The following is a 26,021-nucleotide window of genomic DNA, read 5'->3' as shown; positions in this document are numbered from 1 at the left end:
CTGTTCTGAGATGTGAGGTACTTGAGAATCAGCAAACCTCTTCCACAAAGCTCTTGTGGTCAGTAGTAAAAGAATTAGTTAAACTAAAGTCCAATTTACTGTCATTGGAACCAGCTTGCAGCATTTAGTTATGTACATTTCTAAAATGTGAATGCAGTTTAAGAAAATACATCATTACATCAGATATTCCAGGCAACCTGCCACAAGACATTTTTACCGAAAAATCATCTTAAAAGGAATCCCTTTAACCAACCTCAGTGTATATGTTCTTTCTTGTTGCCTCATCTCTTTATAAGCTGCCGTTTCCCTAAAACTCTCATATTAAACAGTACTGGGCATGATTAATTCACTTATTAATTCAACAAATATTTGAACCCTCATTGTACATGGGCTACTGCTTTAGGCACTTGTACATATGTATACGCACACATGCACGTGCGCGCGCACGCACATGAGACAAAGTTCCTGCTCTTGTGGAGCTTACAATCTGACAGGACAAGATAAACAATAAATAAATTTTAAGGTTTTTAAAAGAGGGTTCTGTGCTATGGAGGGGCGTTACTTCAGACCAAGTGGCCAGGAAAGGAGGCTTCTCTAAGGAAGCATGTTTGAGATGATAAAAGAAGGTGCCAGCTACACAAAGATCAGGGAGGGTAACTCCAGGCAGAGGAAATAACTCTTGAAAGAATTAGGAGGAGGAAGAAAAAAAAAAAGGATTAACTGTGTGCTGCTGGTGACCAACCTCTGTGATTCTTATCACCATCCTAGTACAAACAAGGTGACTTGCAGATGGTGGCTGGAATAAGGGGTCTTATGTACCTTAAGACCGCTAAAAGGTCTCACAACTCTCCAACAAGGGGAGGCCGTCTCTAGTTAACCCCAGCCTGAAGTGATCTTTCCCTCTCTGCACCTCTCAGCAAGTGTTTGTTGTCTGTACCACCCATTCTTACAAACACATTGGTGCGAGGTGCTAGGAGTGCCAGGACTTAAACACAAATCAGACCAGCACCCTGACAGCCCTTAGGGCAGGAAATAATCCAGTAGCACAGAAAATGTAGGCACAGACAACAAACACAAGGTAGAAAGTAAAAGCAGGCCACAAAAAAAGAGCTATAAAATTTAGGCATGTCCAGAGATTACTTCCAGCTGGAGCATCAGGGGAAGCTTCACGAGGGTGGGGGCATGAGAAGAGGGAGAGTCTGTGAAGCCTGAGAACTTGGACATGCGGGGAGAACAGACTGATTTGTTGTATCCCTAATAAACTTTAAATATATTTTAAAATACTTTTAGCTCCCCAACCAAGTTACAAGGCCTGATACGGCTTCTCTCTCTCTGTGATCTCAATTTATGTGCTGATTCACTGTAAGAGATCATATGTCAATTTCAGCACTGAAGGTAAGGCTAAATTATTCTTTGCTTCATAACAAAGTTTTCACCTTTGAAACAGATGATGATCCCCCAAACCTCTTAATACATTATCTCATTTCAAAGGGACATTCCTAAGAGTTTTTCCAAAACTAAAAGGCATTACAGGTAAACATATATACAATGTGCTTCAGAATAACACATATATAAAATGTCTGCATATGTATTTGTGTGTCTGCATATGTGTATCACTATACATTAATTTCAGAATCTTACAAGATTATTTCAAACTTCCACTGCTAAACCAAAGTCTGTACTCATGAGAAAACGTTTTTTTCACTGATTAAACCTTCCCACCCGGCTTTCAAAATCCCTTCCCATTCCCAACAAAACATTTTAAACCAGAGAAGAAAATCCAAACAACATTTTTTTAGGCAGTGTCTCAACATCTCTAAAAAATATTCCATGGCCAAACTCACCATAGAGAGCTGTCCAAGTTTGATTAATTACATCTAGACACACAGTTCCTGACCTGAAACAGATGGAAAGAATGGCATTTTTTAAAAAATTAGAAAGTTAGTTGCATGTATCTGGCAACTAGTTTAATCATCAGGAAAAATATTTTTAATAGATCATTAAAAAACCCCCCCAGAGAATCCCAATTGGGGAAAACATGATGAGGAGCAGAATATACACAAAGTCTGAAGTGTCTACTGACAGACTGAAAGGGAAAACCAGTAACTACACAATGGAGAAACCAGACAACACCTTAACCACGTGATGAGAATTAACACTGGTTATCAGGGCAGACAAACCTGTGTGCCTCCAAAGAGGATACCCTGAGGAGGACACAATCTCACTTTTTGGTTTTCTGGCCTTAAGAGCATACTCTGAACCTAATGATAAGGAAAAATCAGACAAACCCAAATTGAGGGACAGTATGAAATAACTGGTCTTTATTCCTTAAAAATGTCAGTTTTATAAAAAGCTGAGGAATGGTTTCAGATTGAAGTAGTTTAAAGAAACATGACAACTAAATGCAATAGATGATACTGGACTAGATCCTTTAATGAATGAAAAAAAAAAAAAAAGTGCTAAAAAGTCCATTACCAGAATATGGCAGTAGATGAAAAAGTACTGCATTAATATTCAATTCCTGAATCTGACAACTATACTGCAGTTACATAAGAGAACATCCTTGTTAAGATGACTGATACATGTAAGTATTAAAGGACAATGAGGCACGATGTATATATATACATACAACCTCTCAGAGTTCAGAATACTTCATATGTATGCACGTGTGTGCGTATGTGTAATATCAAAATTTAGTGCCATGACAAGGAAAAACTGCAGGACAAATAGTATTCTAAATAGCACTGGAAGTATAAAATAGGAGGCACTGATATCACATTTTAAAATATCACTAATAAAATATGAGAAGGAAAGAAAGGGATAATTAAGATTCATTAACTGCTTGCTTTACTCTCAAGGACTGAGAAATACTTTAAGTGCTGAAAATAATATAATATGTACACTGAAGACAGATCTCGGGACAGGGTCTATACAAAGAGAATAGAGATATGGAATATTACAAATGTTAGCTGGATATCAAGGAAAATGAAGGACCCATTCACGACAGTGGAAAAAACCAAGCAGTCCAATAGTGGACCCTGAACTAAGTTAGAATATCGTATTCCTGGATTCTATAATGGAAGTGACCATTCTTACAGTCCTATCTGTTGTTAAAGTCCAAAAAGATAATTGAGGCTTTTTTATAACAGAGAGATGAACTCTAACCAAGAGCAGTTGCTGCTAAGATTTAAACATTTTTAAACAGTTACTTACGCTTCATCAATGTTGGGATGGAAAATTTTATTCATGAATCCTGTAAAAAGAGATGTTAATTAGCAGCAAAAAGTATCCAGAGAACAATTAGTTTTAAAGTATTTCAGTACTGGAAACAATTTCAGTATTAGGATAACTCATTACTTTCAATCTTAGATCTTTGGTTACTGGTAAGACTATATTTCTCTTGACTGTGTCAGTTACTTAAAATACATCAGAGTTCTACTAATCAAATGAGCAAACTTTGAGAGCAATGCAGCTTCTAATACAAAATAATCATTACAAGAAATTATTTTCTGAGCTATGACGGTACTTGTCAAGAAAATTTATAGTACTAAATGGTTTATAACTAGTGCCATGATAAAAGTTAAGAAAGCTACTCTGACTTTCCTCCCCAAAGTTTTATTGTTCAATCACTAAATGTGGAGGTTCTGCATTTGAACTTCTCCTTCCGAAGCTCAGTTACTGGTATCATTGTGCTACACCGTGTGCGGAACATGAATGAAGCTGCTGAAATGCTAAAGGAGTACCGCTTCCATACCGCAAAGGATTTCATAAGAACAGTGACCAAAATATTTCCTTTAACTTTAGTCTACTCATTCCAGGAAACCCAGTTTTGATTAAAATTGGGGCAACCAAGAAATTAGGCAAGGTGTTTAAAAAAATTCTGTAAGATGGCTATATCTGTCAGGAATTCAAATTTTTTGATTTATTCCTAGAAAAACAAGTATGTATAGACTTTTAAACAAATATATTGATATTTAAATTCCAAAAAGAAATTATTTTCTAACTCAAAACCAGTGATTTAATCAGTTTGTATACAAGCAAATGACAGTATTCTAAAGCAGAGATCCACTGTCAAAGCTCTCATTTTGTCATCCTTATCGCCTTACTTCCTTTTTTAAATTTAATTTAATTTTTTTTTTTTTTTGGCCGTGCCACACAGCATGCGGGATCTTAGTTCCCTGACTAGGGACTGAACCCGTGCCCCCGCAATGGCAGCACGGAGTCTTAACCACTGGACCGCCAGAGAAGTCCCCTTACTTCCTTTTTAGACTTCCTTATTCCGTACCCTCCTTTCAATAAATTGAAGTTCCTCATTAAGTGGCTATCACCACGTCCCAATCCCACCCTCCCTCACCCCACTCCCACCTCACATGTTCTCTTTCATTCATTCAAAATATATTTGGTCAACATCTATGTGTCAGGCACTGTGCTTATTTAGGGAACAAAACCAAATAAAGACAGTACTCTATTATCGAGGAGGTCACTGGAGCAATGGGACAAGACACACAAAGAAATAACTGCAGTGTGCAAAGAGGTGACAGGGGAAGCATGTATGAGGAGAGGAAGATGTCAGGAAAGATGCAGACAAGTGGCATCAAAGGAAGATCCTCAAGGATGAGGTGTGACAGAGGTCATCTCCAAAAAGCTAAGAAACTTCTCTAGACTTAGAAAACAGGGATGAGACTATATGAAATCCTAGGCATTCCAATCCTCACGTGCTCTAGCCACTCCAAGTACTAATCATGCTTCCAATTTTTGTTTTTTAATCTTTTGTGTTGAAATAGCTTAATGTTTTATCTACTACTATCAAGAGAGCCCATGCAATGTTTAAATTACTCTGACGCAAAAAGATTTGTGTCCAATTACTATTTCATATTCATTTTTCATTCAAGGTGTTTCAAAGTCTAGATGCACAAGGTATGTGTTTATGAGGCGATTATACTAAGCCAATGGAAATGTTCATGCCTTAATGTTAAGAGAAGAAAAAGCAGAATAAAAATTCTATCGAACCTCAGAAAAACACTAATACATGTGTCCAAGAAGGCAACGAGGATATCTGTTGCAGCAGTGTTTATAAAAGCCAAGAACCAAGTTCAACCCCATCAACAAGGGATGGGAGAGACTGTAGTAGATCCTTATACTGGGAGTCCTATACAGCCAAGGTAGTGAACTAGGTCAGTATGTATCAATTAGGATAGAGCCAAAGCTGAGGGGAAACAAAAAAGTTGCAGGATGATATATTTACAGCATGATACCATTTACATAAACTAAAACAAAGCAACACTACATATTCTCTATGGTAACGAGTACAGAAAACTGTATTGGACCAACATATACCAAATTTATAAGAGTAATTATTTTAGTGAGGGTGCAGGGCCAAGGTCATGGTGGGAATAGGTAACAGAATGAGGAATGGTGATTAAAGATGAATTTATCTGTAAAACTACATTCCTTTAAAAAAGAGCTAGTTCTTGCTTCGGCAGCACACATACTAAAAAGATATTATGTGCTTGTATATTATTTGCCCTGGTATTTTAAAATGTGTGCACATAGATAAACAACTGGAAACAAATATGTACAAATATCAACAGTGCTTAGTTCTTAGTGGTGGGGATATTTTCTCCGTTATCCTTTTTAAACCACCCCCACCCCTATACCAGAAGTAGGATCGCAGCAATGGAAATGGGTTAGAAGGAATGAAGCTTCAGAAAACTAAAAGTAGAATCACCATATGATCCAGCAATCCCACTCCTGTGTATATACCCAGACAAAACTATAATTCAAAAAGATACATGCACCCCTATGTTCACAGCATCACTATTCACAATAGTCAAGACATGGCAACAACCTAAATGTCAACCGACAGATGAATGGATAAAAAGATGTAGTACATATATACAATAGAATACTACTCAGCCATAAAAAAGAACAAAATAATGCCATTTGCAGCAACGTGGATGCAACTAGAGATTATTAAACTAAGTGAAGTAAGTCAGAAAGACAAATACCATATGATATCACTTACATGTGGAATCTAAAATACGACACAAATGAACCCACCTACGAAGCAGAAACAGAATCATGGATGTAGAGAACAAACTGGTGGCTGCCGAGGGGGTTGGGGGAGGGATGGAGTGGGAGGTTGGGGTGAGCAGATGTAAGCTATTATATATAGGATGGATAAACAACAAGGTCCTACTGTATAGCACAGGGAACTATAGTCAATATCCTATGATAAACCATAAGGGAAAAGAATGTAAAAAAAGAATGTATATACGTATAACTGAATCACTTTGCTGTAGAGCAGAAATTAACACAACATTGTAAATCAACTATACTTCAACAAAAAATTAAAAAAAAAAAAGAATGAAGCTTCAGTAATTTGATGTCACAGGGAACCTCAAAGGTATAAGTCAAGGAAATAGCTATGGTGAAAAAAGTTTTAAATGTTTACCAAAATTGTCTCTGAAAGATTAAGGTTCCTGCCTCCCTCCTGTACAAGGTCTGGAGATTACATTTGGAATCAATATAGTTTCCACACTGTTTTCAATTAAATCTAGATTTTGGCTTGGTTGAGTCCAAGACTATATAAGAAAGAGGGCCTAAAAGGGCTTAGTAAACATATTCTTTAGTAATAAATGGGTTGGAGCCCAGTCCCCAGTGCCCCTGCTAAATATAAAACCCCATCTGAGCTCTGAGGTGGAGAGCAGAGTCGGACTGGAAAGAGAAAAGTACTAATAGGGATTTGGCTTCTAGTCCCAACTCCGCTATTAACTGCAGGCCTTGATCAGGTCCCTACACTTCTGTGGGTCTGCTTCCTTACCTGCAAAGAGAAACAGCTGGGCAACATGATCTCCAAAACCTCCACTCTTATTCTGTTTGTAAAAGAACCATCAGCTCTAAAATCTAGGATTTAGTAACAATGGCCAGACCTCTGAGAACAGAGGACTTAAGGGGAAATGGCCAATGGTTAAGTCCATAAAGGAAATTAATTCTGTGAGGCACATTTTAGGTACATAGGTATTCTGGAGAATATATATAATACAAAGTTACTAACATGCTAAAATACCACAAAGAGACACAAAATCCGCTGACTATTCCAAAGTAGGCAGAAATGGAGTTTATAAACTTGCTATTGAGGAACAAGCACAGCCAGACCATTTCTACCAAAAACAATTTCCACACTACACTCATCTCTTCCTATACCAGGCTTTTTCTATTGTTAGAAAAATACCCAATGCAAATAAATGGAAAGGGGTAGATATATCTATATCTGTATATATCTATATCTCCTTTACATTTGTCCTTGGACAAGCTGTGGGCAGCATTTCTGGCAAAGCTATTTACATTCTGGATGATGATGGCAACAATGGAACTTCTGCACAAGGAGGGGAGGAGAGAAAGAACAGGCTAGGAATTCAGAGAAGGAACGTTCTCAGGACTGAGTGTGTTTGCCCTGGCATGTTTTCCTTCCTTTTGGCAATGCTATCACCACATTAATGAATTTGTCTGCAACAAGAGAATTTTCCCAACGCTTGTTTCCATTTGACCAGGAACTATTTTGAAGATATTTTAAGAGAACATATTTTGAAAACTGCTTTTATGGAAACATGATAAGTGGAAGCAGCAAGTCACCTTTAATCCATATGATTTAAGATTTTATTCACTACCAGACATTTTCTAATGATAACATTTCAGTGATTTGATCAGATAAAATTCAGAACTCCTTTGTTTAAATTTTTTGGACAATTATTCTCTGGCATGGCTCAAACATTTATAAAAAAGGGGACAACAGGTACAATTGTTTAGCTAAAAAGCTCACCACCTCTGTCCTCTGTCTTTTATCAGAAGGGAATCAGGAAATTTATAATTCTGGAGGAGGAATCCAAACCATGCTTAGTTGATGAAAAACTACATATCTTAGAAAACAAAAGCACAGATTATTAAAATAGAAAAATATGCCATGCTTTTGCTTGTTCCACTCCAATACTCAGTTGCTCTAGAATAACAAATCTCTTGACCCACAGGCTAATAAACAGAGAAAGTAAATAACGCAGTGCCGAGTCATGCTGAAAACTGTTTTTTATTTCAGACTGTTTCTGTGTCCAATCCCAGGAGGGGATCTGTACAAAGTTGTACACTTTCGAATAACTGATATTGAGGTCAATATGTACATGAAAGAGGCAAAAATTAATTATACTTCCATCTTTGTTCCGTTTACAAGTGGGGATATTTTTAGTGATCAAATCTGTGGGTAGAATGAAATACCTAAGGGCCAGTCATCTATCCAGAAATTTCATCCAGAATAATCTTGAAGAAATGAGGTCAAACAAGGTGACTCATGAAACAAGGTAAATCCACCCTAAGGTAAATGGGTGAAAAGCACGAAAGGCAAAAATGAAAACTTTATCCCAGAGGTAAAATGAACCTGGACTGCAGATGGTTGAGGCAGCTGTGGCTGATATGATTTAATTATAAGCTTATGAATTCCTGTGAGAAAACAGTAAATGAATATATTAAATTACTCTGATATTCTATCTTCAGGACAAATACCCACATAAAGTAGACCATTCAGAATGAAACTGATTAATTCTCTATTTTTAAAGTAGATATAATTATTTAAAATATATTTATTAAAGATTAAATCCTATCTCCCCTAGAAGTATCTCAGACTAAATTTTTTAAGGGCAATAACTTGGATCTCCATTCCTAGCATGCAGGAGGTGATCAGAGTTAGGGTGTTCCAGATAAAAAAGGGGTGGGGATGCTGCCAGCTTCACTGGTGACAGCTATACTGCCAGCTTGGTGCATTGGTGCACCCTCAGATAGATTTTCATCTTACCTCAGACAGCCAGGCCCAGCCCGTGGCAGCCTGCACCCGGGCAGAAGTCTCCTCCGAGAGCTGAGCCTTTCCTACTCAGGAGAGATGGACCTGGGCCGGTCTCTTCTTGGGTGAGGAACCAAGCAAGGAGCTCACTCTCATTGCCCTGTGTCATGGGAACTTCTGAACTGATCCTGTGTGTGTTCAGGAGATCTAAACTCAACAAGGGGTCCTCTTTTCTGTTTCTTCCTTTCTCTCTGATAATATGGAATCTGAGGAATGGGCTGGATGGATAAGAAAAGTTCATTTATTCATTTATAACTAAGAAAAGGTGAAGTGTTATCCTTCAACAGCATAACTCTTCTACCAACCTAGCAGATTACCAAAGCCTGCAGCCTTAAATCTACTCTCCTGCACTTCCATTTTTGGAAGATTGTAATCTCTTTCCTGTCTCCATAGTTTATCTTTTACTCTCCTGGTCATTCATATAACCACACTGTCTGAATCAGGCAGGATTTATTTTCATGGTCAGAGGCAGCAGAGTATGGACAGAACACACTGGACTTGAAATTTCGAGACCTAATTTCAAGTCTCTGCCACTGTTACTACACAAAGTCGTGGTTAAAAGATCAGGCTCCAGTCAGACTGCGTAAGTTCCACTTAGACCTACTGTATCTCTTTGCCTTTCTGTCTCCCTATTCATAAAGCTGGGTTAAATAATGGTATCCACATATCACAGGACTGTCACCAAGATTTAATGAATATATGCACAGCATGTGACCAGTAACTCATGAGCTCAGGCAAGTAATTTCATCTCACTTTTCTCATCCTAAAAATGAAAATATCTGCCCCTACATATCCATCTCTTAATCCTTTAGGAATTGTCAAGAGCATTAGAAGGTATTTTGATTATGGGATATTAGTTTTTTTTTATAACCCTATCACACTGGAAATGGCAAATACAGTTACTCTAATATTTACTATTAAAAAGATTGTTCTGATTGCATTTGGCATATGGAAAAAACACTGGACTGGAAGCTAGAAGGCAGACTCTGCAACTAATTAGTAGTAATATATCTCCGCCTTCCTGAGTCTCATTTTTACAATCCTTCAAATAAGGAAACAGGATGATATAATCTCCAAAGTTTCTTCCAGCAAGATGATTTTCACCAACACCAAGAATATGAACAAATCCTGAACTGTGTGAACAAGCTTTTCCAAGGGAACTAAGATATTACTCTTATTTTTTTTAAAGAATTTCAGTTTAACTAAAGAAAAATGAAGCTAAGAATATATGTTTTCATTATACCACCAATCCTAAAGGGAAAATGAATTTTATGCCCAGAAGATGTCAGAATAACCAACCAGCTCAAAAGCTAGAGGAACTAAAGTTCAAGTAGGAACTAACCTAAACAGCAAGTTAGGTGGAACTTTTATACAGCAAATGGAAAGATTATATAATAATGAATTGTTAAAGGCAGAATTAAAACTGACATTAGCCAGCTTCAAGAAGGAAATGGACAAACCTTCTCACAGAAGCAAGCATGTGCAAAACCAAGGTTACCCCTTAGAGGTGGCCTGGGGAAGGGAAATCAAAGCCGACTATTATTTTTACTCTGGCTATACAGCAAGATGAAGCTGAATAAATTTAGATATTACAAACCGCTAACAACAGGTTTTTCATTGACAGGGCCAATTTGACTACTGACTTCTTCCATCATTGAGAACTTCAGCACCTAAGCCCCCAAGTCTCTCCCCCACCAACTCCTGTCATTTTTAGTGACATTATTACCTACACAGACCACCCTCTTCACACCCTGGGGCCTCTCAGTTCTCTAAGCTTCTTCTTAATGATCTTTCCTCGGTTCTATCTCATTCACACTCCCAGGACATGCCTTGAAGTCTGTCATCCCTACAAACAGCTTCACTTCCAAAATCACAAATTCAGACATCCCCTCTCCCACTACAGTCTCCTATCCTCGTCAAAGAGCTTCCCACCCCATGAACAATTCTTTCACCTGTCAACTCTAATCCATTGACCCTCCCTCTTTATTCCTACCTACCACCCTCTTATTTTCACCCCTTCTCCTAACTAGGTTTAAGAGCTCTCACCATCATCACTCTCTGGCAATTCTCTGCAAATCCCCTGCCCTCTCCCCTCCAAAATACCCATCTACAACTGGAGGAAACCAATCATTCACAATTCTTACTTGGACTTGAGGATGTCTCTAAATAGGCATTCACTCATTTATTCACTAACTCACTCAGCAGATATTCTTCTGCAGAACAGGCAATGTATGAAGCCCGGAGTTGGGGAGACGGATTTTTAGTAAAACAGACCCAGGAACTGCCTTCATGGAGTTTATATCTCTTGGGTTGGCAGGGAGGAGAGATGTCAGTAAACAAATATACCAATTTTAAAAAGTATGCTCTATAACAACTTTTGTGGATTCAACATCCCCTATAATTTTCCTCTCTTCTTTCTCTAGTAGCTTGCTCCCCCATTCTCCAATGACTTGGACATTTTACCATTATTCTGCAAATCTCCCATTCCCTTTGCCCCTCCATTTCTCACTTTGATTTAATAGCCCTGCCCATTTTTTTGGGAAAATGGGTGCCAACTGGCAGGATCCCTCATCATCCCCAACAAAATCCACCCCCCCACATGCTAATTTTTCCTGCCTCAACAGCTTGCTCAAATGTTCACGTTCATGGTCTTCTCAAGTACCAGTCTTCTATTTGTGTTCTGATCTTGTCCCTTCCTACAGCGTCAAAGGCATTGCTCCTTTACTTCTCCTCCTGATGTCCAACATCACCAAGCTTTCCTTCTCTTCTAGACAACTCCCTGCAAGGAGCAAAATCTCCTATTCAAGAAATAAAAAGTAGAGCCTTCCTTTTATCTTCCTCTAGGTAACAGCCTCATTTGTATGCTTTCCTCTATATAATAGATTTCTTCAAGTAATGTGTATCTATTGAGTTGGCCAAAAAGTTCATTCGGTTAGTGAATTCGGTTAGTGAAAATGTGTCTTTTATTTTTACTTAAAACCGAACAAACTTTTTGGCCAATCCAATACACCAGAGTTTTTCAACCTTGGCACCTTGATCCAAACCACCAGTATCTCTACTCTTTCCCCACAACAGCAGAGTGATCACTGAACCTGTTTAAAATGTTGCAATGATTTTTTTCCATTACATTAAGAATATAACTCAACCATTTAACCTGGCCAGCAAAGCTCTACAGGACCTCGCCCTGCCTACCACTTGGACCCCTTCTCATTATCTCACGCTCTCTACCCAGCCTCCCAGCTTCATCTCTCTTCCCAGAGCATGCAAAGCTCCTGCCTCGGGGTCTTTGTCTTCACAATTTCTTCTGCCTAAAATGCTCTCGTCCCTGACCCTGGAGCATCAGGGCTGGCTTTTTTCCCCTTTTCATTTAAACCTCAGCTTAAATTTACTTTGTCAGAGAAGCCCTTCCTGAATACCTAACCTAAGATAGCTATCATGTCAATTCTATCACATCAGTTCTCTGCATAAAGCTATCAGACATTTAAAATTTTGCTTTATCTCCCCCCACCACGACCATCACAAAAGGATTTAAGGGTCAAGAGAGCACTTTGTTCACTTCTGTATCCCTAGCACCTAGAATAATGCCCTGCACACAGTTGGTATCTGATAAATTTGTGGAGCTGATTAGAAGACATGATGCGAGATGTATCCATTTTATGAGAAAGTAGGTTCTGCCTCAGCTGCCAGACATAATCTTTTCAAAAATCTATCCTGAAAAATCTCATTTTCAGAACTCCAGTAAAAGGAGAACTTTTAACAATGGCTTACATTCTCATAGCATGATCTAAAAAAAATTTTTTTAGGAAACTTTTCTACTAGAATGTAACTGAAACAGGAACTAAATTCAAACCGAAGGTTGCAAAAGTAGCGAAGTATATAGGTGATCTTAATGGAATTTTGCTTCCTCAGTGTAAGAATTCATCCTATTTGTGGAAATACAGTGGTTCAAGTAGTCTTTGTTAAACGACTGACCCCAAACCTCTCATGCATGCCACACTCCTCTCTACTCCCAATCCTGGTCTACTCCTGACTAAGCAGGGCTCACTTAAGTTACTCGCAGTAGTTCCTGAGGGAGTAACTGTACAATGTTTCCAGCTAGGAAGACACAAAGTAAATGGTAAATATTCTAAGCTCTACAGTTAGTCATACCATATGTTATAAAACTCCATTCCAAAAATACTGTGAGGTAATTTCTGGCCATAGTGAAATAAAAAATGTATTATGCCAGAAGAGTCTGTGAATCTGCCAGTGAAAAAGGTGAAAACATTTCCTTTAATCACTGGCACAAGTAAAAAGAATATGGTGCACTGATTATCATAATATCTTTTAATTAAAAACTGGTGGCAGATTGGGAAATTTAGAAGGAACTCAGACAGGTTATCTAGTCTAGTTTCCTTTGGAAAAGAATGACCTAAAACCATTCTATTTAGATGATAGTCTGACCTAATTGTAAAGGCCATTGGTAGAGCTCAAAATAGCATTATAATTTTTGTTACTGTCCATGACTCTTTCGTTTTGTTTCTATTTACTCAAATGGACTTGGCTAGCTCTTGCCATATGCTATTGACATCAATTACACTGCAGAATAAGCTTGTTTTTTCCCCTGGCCATTTTATCAACATTCGGCAAACACATTAAGTGGTCTCTCCAGAATCTTGTTCTCAACCAACCATTCCTCTTACACAGTCAGCTATGGTATCATCAAATTACAGTCCAGACACACAGCGCATATAGCTTGCTCCTGAGAGGGTCCTCCTCACTGTTAATATGGAGATACACACAGGTAGTGTTTCAAAAGTGAGTTAGACTTGTTAGCTGGCTCTTACAAAAGAGTTTTCTATTTTAAAAAAGTATAAATGGTGACAGAGTTCCCAGGCTGGTCTTATGGTTACCTGCAAAAGATTCTAAAATACTCTATAGTTCTATCTGAAATTAGTAGAATACATGTCTATTAATATACTAGTTAGTAGATATTTAAAAATAAGATTAAACGACAACTTTAAAATTTTCTCTTGAATGCTAGTGTTTAAGTAAAATAGGTAGATCTGATGGAGACTACTGCAGATCTTGAAGGGAACTTTTCAAGGTACTTTCAAGACCTTTAGACCAGAGGTCCCCAACACCCCCGCCATGGACTGCTAGCAGTCTGTTAGGAACTGGGCCGTACAGCAAGAGGTGAGCGGCGGGCGAGTGAGTGAAGCTTCATCTGCCACTCCCCATCGCTTGCATTACCACCTGGACCATCCGAGCCCCCCCGCAACCCCGCGGAAAAATTGTCTTCCACAGATCCAGTCCCTAGTGTCAAAAAGGTTGGGGACCGCTGCTTTAGAGGCTGAAAGGCTTAAATCTAATATTTTATGTTGTATTTTATCAGAAGACATAATTTTGCCCCCTTGGGTGAGGTTTATCCAAAGTATTACTGTTATTGGACTTCCCTGGTGGCGCAGTGGTTAAGGATCCACCTGCCAATGCAGGGGACACAGGTTCGATCCCTGGTCCAGGAAGATCCCACATGCCACGGAGCAACTAAGCCCGTGTGCCACAACTACTAAGCCTGTGCTCTAGAGCCCACGAGTCACAACTACTGAAGCCCGCGCGCCTAGAGCCCGTGCTCCGCAACAAGAGAAGCCACTGCAATGAGAAGCCCACGCACCACAACGAAGAGTAGCCCCCGCGTGCAGCAATGAAGACCCAACGCAGCCAAAAAATAAATAAATAAAATTTAAAAAATAAAAAATAAAAATAAAAATAAGAGGCTTAATTCTGCCTGTTGAAAATAAGAGAACAGACTCTCCCCTCCCCTTCTGTTAAAAAAAAAAAGTATTACTGTTATTATTAGCTGTAAACGGGAGCCTTCTTGGTTCATATGAAGAGAAAAATGGAACAAAGGGAAACACAAGTGGAGGAGTCAGACTGAAAAAAGAAGCAGATAAGAATTGCTCAAGGTAACAAGGGAAGGGAAAAGGGAAAGGAAGAAAAGGAGTGGAGAATAGCTATACTTAAAGGTTTATTCCAAGATGGAGTAAACTAAACTGTAAGCAGAGAAACAAAGGAAATAGTAGGTACACTTACACGCACAAATAATTAAAACTGAAGGTAAAAAAGAAAGGAGGGTGGTGGGAAACATGGGGGTCAGCAGGCCCTTAGCAAGCTACCAGGCGAGAATTCTGGCCAAGGATTGCCTGGTGGCTTTCTAGAACAAAAGACAGGAAAAGCATAGACTCAGACAAAGATGTAGACAGGACATTCAGAAGACATGCACTTGCCATATGTTTTTAAATATTTACTTTTATAATAAAAGGGAACTTACCCTAGAATATTTGGGAATTACAGAAAAATGGTTTTAATTCCCTTAACAGCCATGGATAACTATAGCCAATATTTGGCATTCATACTTGGAATTTGCATGGAAAAAATTATTGTTACACTATATAATGTTATACATTTTCCTGTGTGTTCCATTATTTATTTATTCATTCATTCATTTATTTATTTTTGGCCACGCTGCACGTGCGACTTACAAAAATCTTAGTTCCCTGACCAGGGATTGAACCCAGGTCCCTGGAAGTGACAGTGCCAAGTCCTAACCACTGGTTGGTCAGGGAATGCCCTCCTATGTGTTCCTTTAAAGATGGTGTTAAAATATGAGTAATGGTTGTGAAACATTTTGTCCATTAAAATGTACCATAATTTAACTACTTTATTATCAACTGGGTGATTTAGGTTGCTTCCAACTTTTAAGTTTTAAAAATAACACTGCAATTTACATACTCTTGTACATTAATCTGAGTGTACATCTCTGGGTATTTCCTTATTTTAAGTAAAATCACTCAAAGGATACAAAATTTTATCAATAAATACTGTTAGGTTGGCTACATCATAATACCTTTGCCAACAATGTTTAACCTGTCAATTTGATAAGTCATATATTCTCTCATTTTTTTAATCTGCATTCTTTGGATTAGACACAAACCATCTGTATCCTATGCTTATCGATTATTTTTAATTTTTATAAAAAATTCCTCCATGTGACCTCTGTATATATGAGATGACTCATTTTTATTTCCCCACACAGCAACTGCAAGTCTTTTCTTTGACGGATAAAAGCTCTTTCTTTATAGTAGATGAGCACACGTGTAACGACTGAAAACTGTGAATCTGGAGAAGTATAGAATATGGCAGTCTCTGTAGCAACTCCTTTGCATATAACATAATCTTCATGGGCTGGGCACTACTTGGGTTTTGAAAGAGTATTTGTAAAGTCCTTATGTTCACCTTCACATCTCTGAAGCTTTGCGAAGACTCTATTCTCAATACGTGAAATACAATTCTTGTAAAAGCCTATCTCCTCCATATACTCTTTCTTCCTCAACTGAGCTGCTAACTCACACTTGTCCTAAAAAGCAAGGAAATGCTGTCACTAAAGCAAATGCAGTATTTTATATGTGTTGATTTTTTCCTCCCAACTAGTGAAAGCCTTATACAGCCTTCCTAAGTATCTGGTAGAATGCCATATATCAATATATTCTGAGTATTTAATACATTGGTCAGTATCAAACATGCAGAGTTCATTTAATTCCACTATCTCATTTTCTAGAAGAGGAAACAACAGTTCTGATAAGTATCATTCTCACAGTCAAGGAGAACCAGGGCCAGAACCATTCTTTCCCACTCTTTCCTGAACCAGTCCACTGACCAATCACATTCTCCTAACTACACAGTGACACACCCAGCAGCACTGCTAGCATTCTAGGAATGTTTCTGAATGAAAAAGATAAAAGTCTGTACTTTCAAATAAATCAGGACTTAAAGATTCAAATATGATTTACATCAAAGCAGTCTCTCTGGAAAACGATGCAAATATTTCAATGACATTACAATTGATTAAAGGAGTTTTATAATTTCCTTTTGAAAGAGCCCATAGGGCCAGTTTAAAAGAAAATCATAATCCTTAAACTTAAGTCACTTTCACAATCATATATCATTTTAGACTTCAACTGATGTTACTTTGTTTTTCAATTCATCTTATTCTCTAGAATTAAATGACCTTTAGCCATTTCAAAAATTTATATCCAGCTTCAAAGCATCAAGATTTGCCATCACTCATGATATTCAAAGAGAATGTAAAATTCCAGAAGATGAGCTTAAGATGTTTGGAACAATGACGGCATTGTAAGAGTAAGCTCATAACTTCCCCAGGAGTCTGTTTATATTCCTTCTCTTTCCAAAGAGGAGTTGAGGGAGTTTATTGTTATTTGGGGGGAAAAACTTACTGAAAGACGTAAACTGTTTCTAAAAGGACATTTTTAGTTATACCTCATGCAATCATGTAACTACTGAAAACTCTCTAAAACTGTATTTGGAGTATATACCAAAGATGAGCCTGTCAAATTACATTGCATATACACTTATACATGCATAGAAAAATGGTTTAAAGTATATTTTTATGCACTTTATGCAAATAATGATATCTATTGAGGGACAGGATTATAAGACATTTTAATTTTTCTTTACTTTTGCTCACCTGGACCTTCTTACATTCCTACTATGGATATGGAGCATTTATACAATTAAAAAAATACATAGTAATATTAAACAAAAAAGTATATATACATATATACTTTAAAATTCCAAGAGCTAAACATTAAAATACTTAATCTAAATTTGCACATCTCAAAATTTGGCTCAGAAAGAAGGGTATGCCTGCCTAGATACTATAGAGGCAGGGTTTAAAAAGAGCAGTGAAGTTGGATTTATCTTATCTCCTTGCCCTTCTGTATAATTCTGCAACTATCTATACAATTCAAAAAGGAATCTTTGCCTATTCTACATGAGCCACTACCTCTCAAAATGTTTAAAGCACATTCTAACAGTAATTACATTGTTGACGACCTGAAAATGGGTCACCCCACACAACTGATTAAAACTCTCTTATGCAATCTTCCTTTGGAGGAAACAAGGACAGCTTGTACAAATATTTCAACTAGATCTACTTCCCTAAGAGAATATGGTACACATTTGTAGGTATTACGAAGTTCTAAAAGCACACAGAAAGGCAAAGGAAAAATTATAAAGAAGTTAAATTAGCCTAGTCATTTGTCCTAACCAATTTCATGTTACATCATTAATTTAAGAAAGTACAGAGGCTTCTGTTGTGCCATTAGTTAATAAACAATGTCTGAAGTTTAGATATTTACACTTTGAAAGTTATGATGAAATAATTATATTACCTGGAAATATATGTTAAGACAAGACTTGAGAAAAAACTACATTTCTACAGGATATGTAATTGCATTTCTATAGGTTCACTGTTAGTTTCAACAAGCTATACTGTTTCCTTTCTGACTAGGAATCTAGGGTAACAAAACTAGATTTAGCAAGCCAATTTTTAGTCTTTAAGTAAACAGGTACGTATGAAATATATTTGAATGAATTTACATGGTTTGGACATTCTGTTTGTAAAGGTTTAAAGATCATACCACTCAACTACATAAAAGTTTTAAATGCCTGTATAGAAACAAACAGCCTAAAGTTAAAAGACAAATGGGGGATAGGGAACCACAATGTGACACTAAAGCCCTCCCGAACTGAGTGAAACCTACATTCCACCACACTGGAATGGAACTGAGAAAGGGCTGGTGTCCCAAGTATGCTAAGGTATTAAGTCAGATACACTCAGGGATTGTCTCAAAGATTCAGCACCTCACAGCACTCTTCCTATATCACCAGCTGATAACTCTAAAACTTGGAGGCCCTTATAGCAATGGGGAGATTTCCAATTCAATTATCCATGAAGTATCTTCTCAATTACTGAGTTTAAAAACTCAACTTAAGGGCCCTTAAGAGGAAACCACCAGTTTGTTCTTAAAATGAGCACTAAGAAACCCAGCCTAAGAAGGGATTATAGATGCTCTGTAGTATTTTTATAGCATAAAATTCTAAAACATATAAAGTAGCTAGATGTCAGGGGGCTAGGCCGTTGCATCTGACTGGGAATTAGCCTGTGACTATTCTAACGTTCCTGCATTATTTATCCTAGACAGAAATGTGGGGGCCTAGAATCAAAACATAAAGCTCAGAATGTCTTTGGTCCACCTCTTTTAAAAAACCCTTTTGGGGTGGGGGCGGGGGGAGTCTAAATTCCAAGAGTTCTGGCATTAGCTCTGAAGACAAGCCCACAGCAGTAGCAAGATATCTGAACCTAACAATTCTGAACATGCAGTTCAGTGTGACAGAGAATGCTCTAATATATTCCAATTTTATTTTCTTCTTCCTTCTTAAAATTGGTCAATATTTTATAACATTTCTTAAAATTGGTCAATATTTTATAACATTTTAAAATCATCTACAGAATGAAATTTTTAAAAGTTGGCTTAAGTTAGCTAAGTTACTACCATTCTACAGTCTCAAAATATTTAAAGGTATCAATCTTCAATCAAATATACCTCTATAGCATCTTATGCTAAAATACCTAAATTGTTACTAAATGCCTTAACAGTGGTAATAGGTTAATATCACCAATTAGGGCAGAAGATGAAGGTGAGGAAAAAAATACCCTTTATACAACCCCACTGGGGTTTCTTCTCTACTTTCTTTAGCTGTTTAGAGGGCTAAAAAGATTGGGAATGTAGAGAATGGAAAAGGGTACCCAGAGTTGGAGTGAACAAAAGTAAAGTAGGATATACACAGGATTTTTAAATGGCAGAATTAGAATAGGCACTGTAAAATATTAATTCCAACAATCTGGCATTTAAAATGAGATTTAAGATGTTTATTATTTTACTGCTAATAGCCTGAATGGACAGTGGGTCTTAAAATTGTTTAATCTGACCCTAACAGACAGAAAAATCTAGAGTTATAGTCATTACAAGCATGCAAAAGGTATATTTAAACATCTTCTATCACACTATGGAAGTACCCCCCTCCCCAAATTACTAATTAACCTAAGCCAAAAAAGGAAAAAATTCAGTTAAGTAAATATTTCTGGAATTAATGATCTCCCATAAAACGTAGGATTTTTTTTTTTTCCATTTCAAAACTCTCTAAGGAGAGAAACTGGGTAGTTACATACCTATAGATGGAGATTTGAAAGGGTATTTATCAGGAAGATCCACTCTAACTTTCCATACTCCACCTTCATACGGTGCTGAAATAAAAGCAAAAAAGTTAAACATTAGGATTGTGTCTCCAAATCAGAAGATAAATCTGAGTGTAAGTTAAACATTAAATCCTAACCTGTTTTGAGAACCTTGCAAATTAATTCCTTCAAGAGTCAGGGAACTCTTATAACTAACTAACTACTATAACTAGTAGGTCCTCTATGTTCAATTATAATACTTTTCTTTAAAAAATCTAGAGTTAGCAAAGGTTCATTTTCTCCCCCAAATTAACCTGATTCTTTAAAGTATCAAACACTGTTCAGTTATTTGGTAAGTAATAGCCTACTGTCTCAATCTATACCATGCCCACCCCACCCCCAAAAAACAGCAACAGAAAACATTTCCACAAAACCCAGAATTCACAATTCATGTTTAATACTGTCACACAGAGATAAAAGAGAAAAGCATATAAAGTAATTATGATAAGAGCAAGATTTCCTCACTGCTTCTAGAATTCAATTAAATTTACTTTTCAAAAACTACACATATCACCATCTCCCCTGATATTCTCACTGTCTATTAAGGAATAGAGTAAAAGATTGTAATAAAAAACACATACCAACACATATACTTACTTCCTTGTGGTCCATAAAACTTCACTACAAATTCATTGAGTCCTCCTAGGATTGTAACCTCATGCTTACTCTCGATGCTAAGGTGGAAGGTAAAGGAAATTACACAGGCTTTATATTACCCAGAAGAACTAAAGATGGCTTCCCCAAGATATGCCATTTAAAGTGTTACCAACATTTTATATGAAAGCAATAAAATATAAAATATGAATAATAATTCTTGTAATTTAAAAGGCAATATACATTCTTGTGAAAAGAATATGAATGAGCTTTAGATTCAGAGAAGCTGGTGGTCAAATCCTAGAACTGCCATATACTGAGTTTGACCCTAGACAAAATAATGTAAACTCACTCCCTGAGCCTTTTGTTCTCCTTTGCAAATCAGGAAAACACCACTTTACAGATCTCTGTGAAGATTAAATGGGTTAAGTATGTAAAATGTGTAAGACCACATTGTATATATAAGTAAATGAAAAATAGGCACTTAATTTTAGTTTTTCTCCCCTCCGTACTGTCCCCACCCCAACCTATCCCCAATGATCCTCTAACATAAATCCAGCATTTCCTTTAGTCAAATTCAAGCACTCAGCAAAACACCGATCCTCGTGAACTGGAAATGTTGTGCTCCTAAAATTACACATTTACTAAGGAAGTCCCCATAATTTTCTCCCTGGCTTAGAGAATAATCTAAATAACTAGTGATATAACCTTGCTATAAGTAGCATTGCTAAATGCAAAAGACAAGCAAACAAAAAAAAATTTTTTTTTTTTAAATCTTATCTGTAGTATTTATTTTCACCTACTCTTTTCCTCCCTCTTTTCCATCCCCTTGAGACTGGCCTCTAGGTTCTTATGTGCTCGGGGCTGGAATCACAGAGCACTAACACTTCTGTGTTCCCTTCCTCAAAAATTTACTTGTCCCGAGACCCACCCCTTTAAGGTACTAAGATTCGATTATAGAAACCAAACCAACCCACATCAGCAGAAGAGAGGGCTACTGGCTTAATATCTGTTTTGTCTCTGCTTTGTGGTCTAACCCAATAATGACTCTACTGAGAAAAATTTTAGATGGTGGGGGCTTTAGGGAGCTCTCAAATCCCACTGTAACCTTAAAAAAAACCACCAACAACAACCAGATATGACAGACTGGTCTCATCTTTCTCAACCACCAGTGCAAATTACATTTTAATTATGTGTACTATTATACAAAAGAAAAAAAGCCAAAGAAATTTTAAGTGATCTCTTAAATAGAGAAAAATGTTAGTTTTAAAGGCTTGAAATTAAGTATTTGGCTCGCCAATCCTTTGTCCTGTAGGCCACAGAACAGAGGCCAGGTGTATTTTTGGCAAAGTCCTTGCTCAAGAGCAATGAACACTATCCACTAGAGATATTAAATAATAAGATAATTCAATCTATTTCATCTCATTCTTTTTGAAAACTAACTATTTTAATAACATGCACACTGAAAGGATTCAAATAGTATCCACATTGGAAAACTGGCTTCATTTCTCATGGTCAAATGACACATGCATGCATGCTTTGGTGTACTAAATTCTTCCTGGCACCTCCTTACAAAATATTCCAAAGCTAATGCTAATGTAATAAATTAAAGTACATGTTTAAATTGTTTTAAGACAAAAACAACCAAAAAAGCTCCCTTGTGTTAGTAAAAGTCAAATCTAGTTACAATAAACAGAGTTAATTACAAATAATTAAGTTCTCAAAAAAACAAACAAAAAAACCTTGGGGATAAAAAGGCTTTCTTAAGAATGACACCAAAGCCAGAAACCACAGAGGGAAAAATCAGCAGATGCAAGCACACACACACATTTAAAACTTCCATATTATAAAAAATAAAGTTAGGACAAAGGACAAACTAAAAAGAAAAGACCAGACGAGCCAAGTTAAGAAAACTGAAATTAAGCCATAAAAAGTCCAACTCATTAGTTTAAAAATGAGATATTTTCCACTATTAATTGATAAAGATGAAAGAGCTAGATAAAAGCCAGTATTCAGTGGAGTATAAATTGGTATTCTTGAGGACAAATTTAGCACTGTACTCTAAAACTTAAAATGAATTTACTCTTTTACTCAAATTTCACTTCTTTGAAGTTATTTTTAAAAAAACAAAAAACAGACACTGCTGGTGGGAGTGTGATACGGTTTCAACCACTTTGGAAAACTGTTGGCACGATAAAGCTGCACACATGCATGTCCCACACTCATCAGCACTATTCCCAGTAGACAGGAATAGCTATGTTCACCAAAACACGTTTAAGAATGTTCGTATAGCACTACTTGTGATATCCAAAAATTAGGTTACAACCCAAAAGTTCGTCAACAGTAAAGAGGATAAATTATGGTACAGTCACCCAACAGAATATTACACGGCAATAAAAAATTAACTGCTACATGTAAATGGATGAGTCTCAAAGATATTACAGTAAGTGAAAGAAAGCAGATACCAAAGAGCACATACAATATGATTCCATCTACACACATTTCAAACAGGCTAAATGAATCAAGGTGTTAGAAATTAGGATAGTGGTCACCCTCTAGTGGGGCCTGGTCATTGGAAAGGGGTTTGAGGGGGACTTCTACTAGAGTGTCGATTACACTTTTATTTATAGTCCCATTTATCAATGAGCTACAAAAATGATTTGTGCACTTTTTGTACATATGTTCTTATTTAATAAAAGAAGTTTACAAAATATAAGACTATCTGATACACGTACAGATATTTTTTATTTAATTTTTTAAAATGAAAATAATTTAAGTATTTATCAATAGGAAAAAGAATTGTAAGCCATTTATGCAACAGGCTGCTACTAGTGTCTATTAGTGTTTACTAGTGTCTTCTCCCCACCCAGAGCTCCTCTAATGTATGTTTCTGCTTAACTTGGGGTATCCAGAAGTAGTCAAAATGAATACACTGTAGTACCACATATAAAGATATCTCAGACATTAAACTAAATAAATTTGCAAGGATAATAATGGAGTAAGGTAGAGGATTAAATGAGTTTAACAAAAGAAGTCAAACTAATTTTACAATATAAAAATCTGTAAAAGCAGCATTCCCTATCAATCAGACCTAACTTGCTATGAATGACACTGATCTACAGCAATTACTCTTAATCATTTAAAATTATAAGTTATCCACATGAATGTCCCCTCTAGAAAACTGAAGATATCTTTTCTATCTTTTATGTAGATGCAGTTAATCTGGGTTTCTTCCATTTTGTGATCTGTTTGGGATTTAGTCCATGCTGTTACCTACTTTTCAAAGAAGATTCTCCTTTCGAAAAGGTCATGTGAAAATGAGATTAGAAATTAATGCTCCAAACCTCCTCTTTCCCACGATCCCTGGTATAACCCACATTCCAGATACACTGGGTCTGTCTTTAATTACACATTATACTGTAAATTAAAGAGTTCTTATAGTCCATTTCATATGAAAAGCTAAAAGTAAACTGAATGAAACCTTTAAAAACTTCTACCAAGTTGGTAAAATGAAGAAGCTGTACTAAATTTATGCTGCCTTGGAGTGGTACAGACACTAAATCAGATGGAAAAAAAGAATTTAAGTTTAGTTGAAAGAAAAACACAGCATTAAAAATAAGCCATTCCATCACCATGAATGAATGACTTACCCACAAAAAATATAAAATTACTTGACTACTGTTACCATGTATATTTATGGTAGAGGCCATGAGTTTCTTTCTGCTCCCTGCTGCAAAGTCAAGGGCAAGGAAGGCAAATGAGAAGGCAGGTTACAATGACAGGTTACAATGATCTATTTCTGAGATGTGCTGGTCAGGCTAGTAGCCTGGTGGGAACTCACTAGAAGGTTCCTTCATTACTTTCTCACTTTCAAAGCTTGAAAATATAAAATATCCTTCAGATACCATTCTGGTAAAAATATGTTAAATAAACCCATAAAAATCACATTTTACTCACCTCTAAGTTATTGGTAAAATACTGCTTTTTACTTACTTAGCATTTCACTATTAAGGAATGTCAGCATTTTCAGTAGAATAATGATTAACATTCCCAGGAACCCAAGTTCATTTCACTTTTAAAATGCCAGCCACCCACCAACTTATTTTCCCTGAATGGCATTATGATTACACAATGTAATATTTAAAGGTTAATGCCAAACCGTCAAGAGATAACTGACATTCTTGGCAAAACGTGTCTGTCGGGATTTTAGAAATGATTTTTATATACTTCTGGGATTTTCCAGAAAGGGAGCCAAGGGCTAAGCCTGTTAGCAGGTCAAGGATTCAGACAGCATTGTTTCCTAAATTTGCTGATAGTGAGTTTGTAAGATAAAGGAAGGTGGCCTCCCTGAGCTGTGCCCATGGCAGTAAGGGACTAGGATAAAGAACGGGCTTCTTCTGTACAGAAGGTAAAAGCAATTTGTGTGGGCTTTCTGTCCACATGTTCAGACCAGTCCGCTTCCAACTCTCCTTGAGATTAATCACATTACGAAAGTTGAAGAAACTGGGCAACCTTCACTACCTAGTTTTCTTGATAAAAATATGGGTATGTCTACTAATCCAGTAATGTACAAAATATCACAAAAATAATACTGTGGGTGTTATGTTTATAAAGAATCCTTCTCCTTTAGAGATATAAATTGAAATATTTACTAATTAAAATGTATGTCCAGGATTTACTTCAAAATAACCCAGTGTGGGAAGAGTTAGGAGAGAGAGGTACAGAAGATAGGACATTGGCCCTGAGTCAACAATTACTGAATCTGAGTGATGGGTACATGGGGGTTTCATTATATTGTTCTCTCTAGTTTGAAATTTTCCGTAATAAAAGTTCTGAAAAATTAATGTAGTCAGCTATCAGAACTTTAGCATTTAACAAGCATGACACTTTAGAAGAACTTAGCTACTGCAGTTCTCTTAAGAGCTTATGAGGGACTTCCCTGGTGGCACAGTGGTTAAGAATCCACCTGCCAATGTAGGGCACGCAGGTTTGAGCCCTGGTCTGGGAAGATCCCACATGCTGCATGCAACTAAGCCCATGCACCACAACTACTGAGCCTGTGCCCTGGAGCCCACATGCCATAACTAATGAAGCCTGCATGCCTAGAGCCCGTGCTCCACAACAAGAGAAGCCACTGCAATGAAGAGCCTGCACACCGCAACGAAGAGTAGCCCCCGCTCACCACAACTAAAGAAAGCGCGCGCACACAGCAACAAAGACCCAACGCAAACCAAAAAAAAAAAAAAAAGAAAAAGAACATGAGATCTGTACATTAAGAAGTAAATGCAAAAAAAATAGTTTGCATAAAGTGCTATTAGAGTTTAGAGTAGGAAGAGGTTGCAGGTAGAAAGAGAGAGATGGTTTGCTATGGAAAGTCAAGGATTTACACAGGCTGTAAGAATA

General features: G+C 37.0%; 1 protein-coding gene across 1 annotated transcript in view; it reads right to left on the bottom strand.

Moving 5' to 3' along the window:
* The window catches only part of UBE2H (ubiquitin conjugating enzyme E2 H), a 102,799-nt gene that overhangs the window by 21,940 nt on the left and 54,838 nt on the right, over nucleotides 1-26,021 (bottom strand). The window contains exons 2-5 of the mRNA XM_057549784.1: nucleotides 20,622-20,698; nucleotides 19,959-20,033; nucleotides 3,214-3,253; nucleotides 1,845-1,897 (exon numbers count right to left, since the gene is read on the bottom strand). Coding sequence (XP_057405767.1) covers nucleotides 1,845-1,897; nucleotides 3,214-3,253; nucleotides 19,959-20,033; nucleotides 20,622-20,698 — 245 coding nt within the window. The remainder of the gene's footprint in view (nucleotides 1-1,844; nucleotides 1,898-3,213; nucleotides 3,254-19,958; nucleotides 20,034-20,621; nucleotides 20,699-26,021) is intronic.

The sequence above is a fragment of the Balaenoptera acutorostrata genome, chromosome 7, assembly GCF_949987535.1.
Source record: "Balaenoptera acutorostrata chromosome 7, mBalAcu1.1, whole genome shotgun sequence".
In the NCBI taxonomy this organism is placed as follows: domain Eukaryota; kingdom Metazoa; phylum Chordata; class Mammalia; order Artiodactyla; family Balaenopteridae; genus Balaenoptera; species Balaenoptera acutorostrata.
Note: the sequence above shows the minus strand (reverse complement) of the source record. Positions and strands in the feature narration are given on the sequence as shown.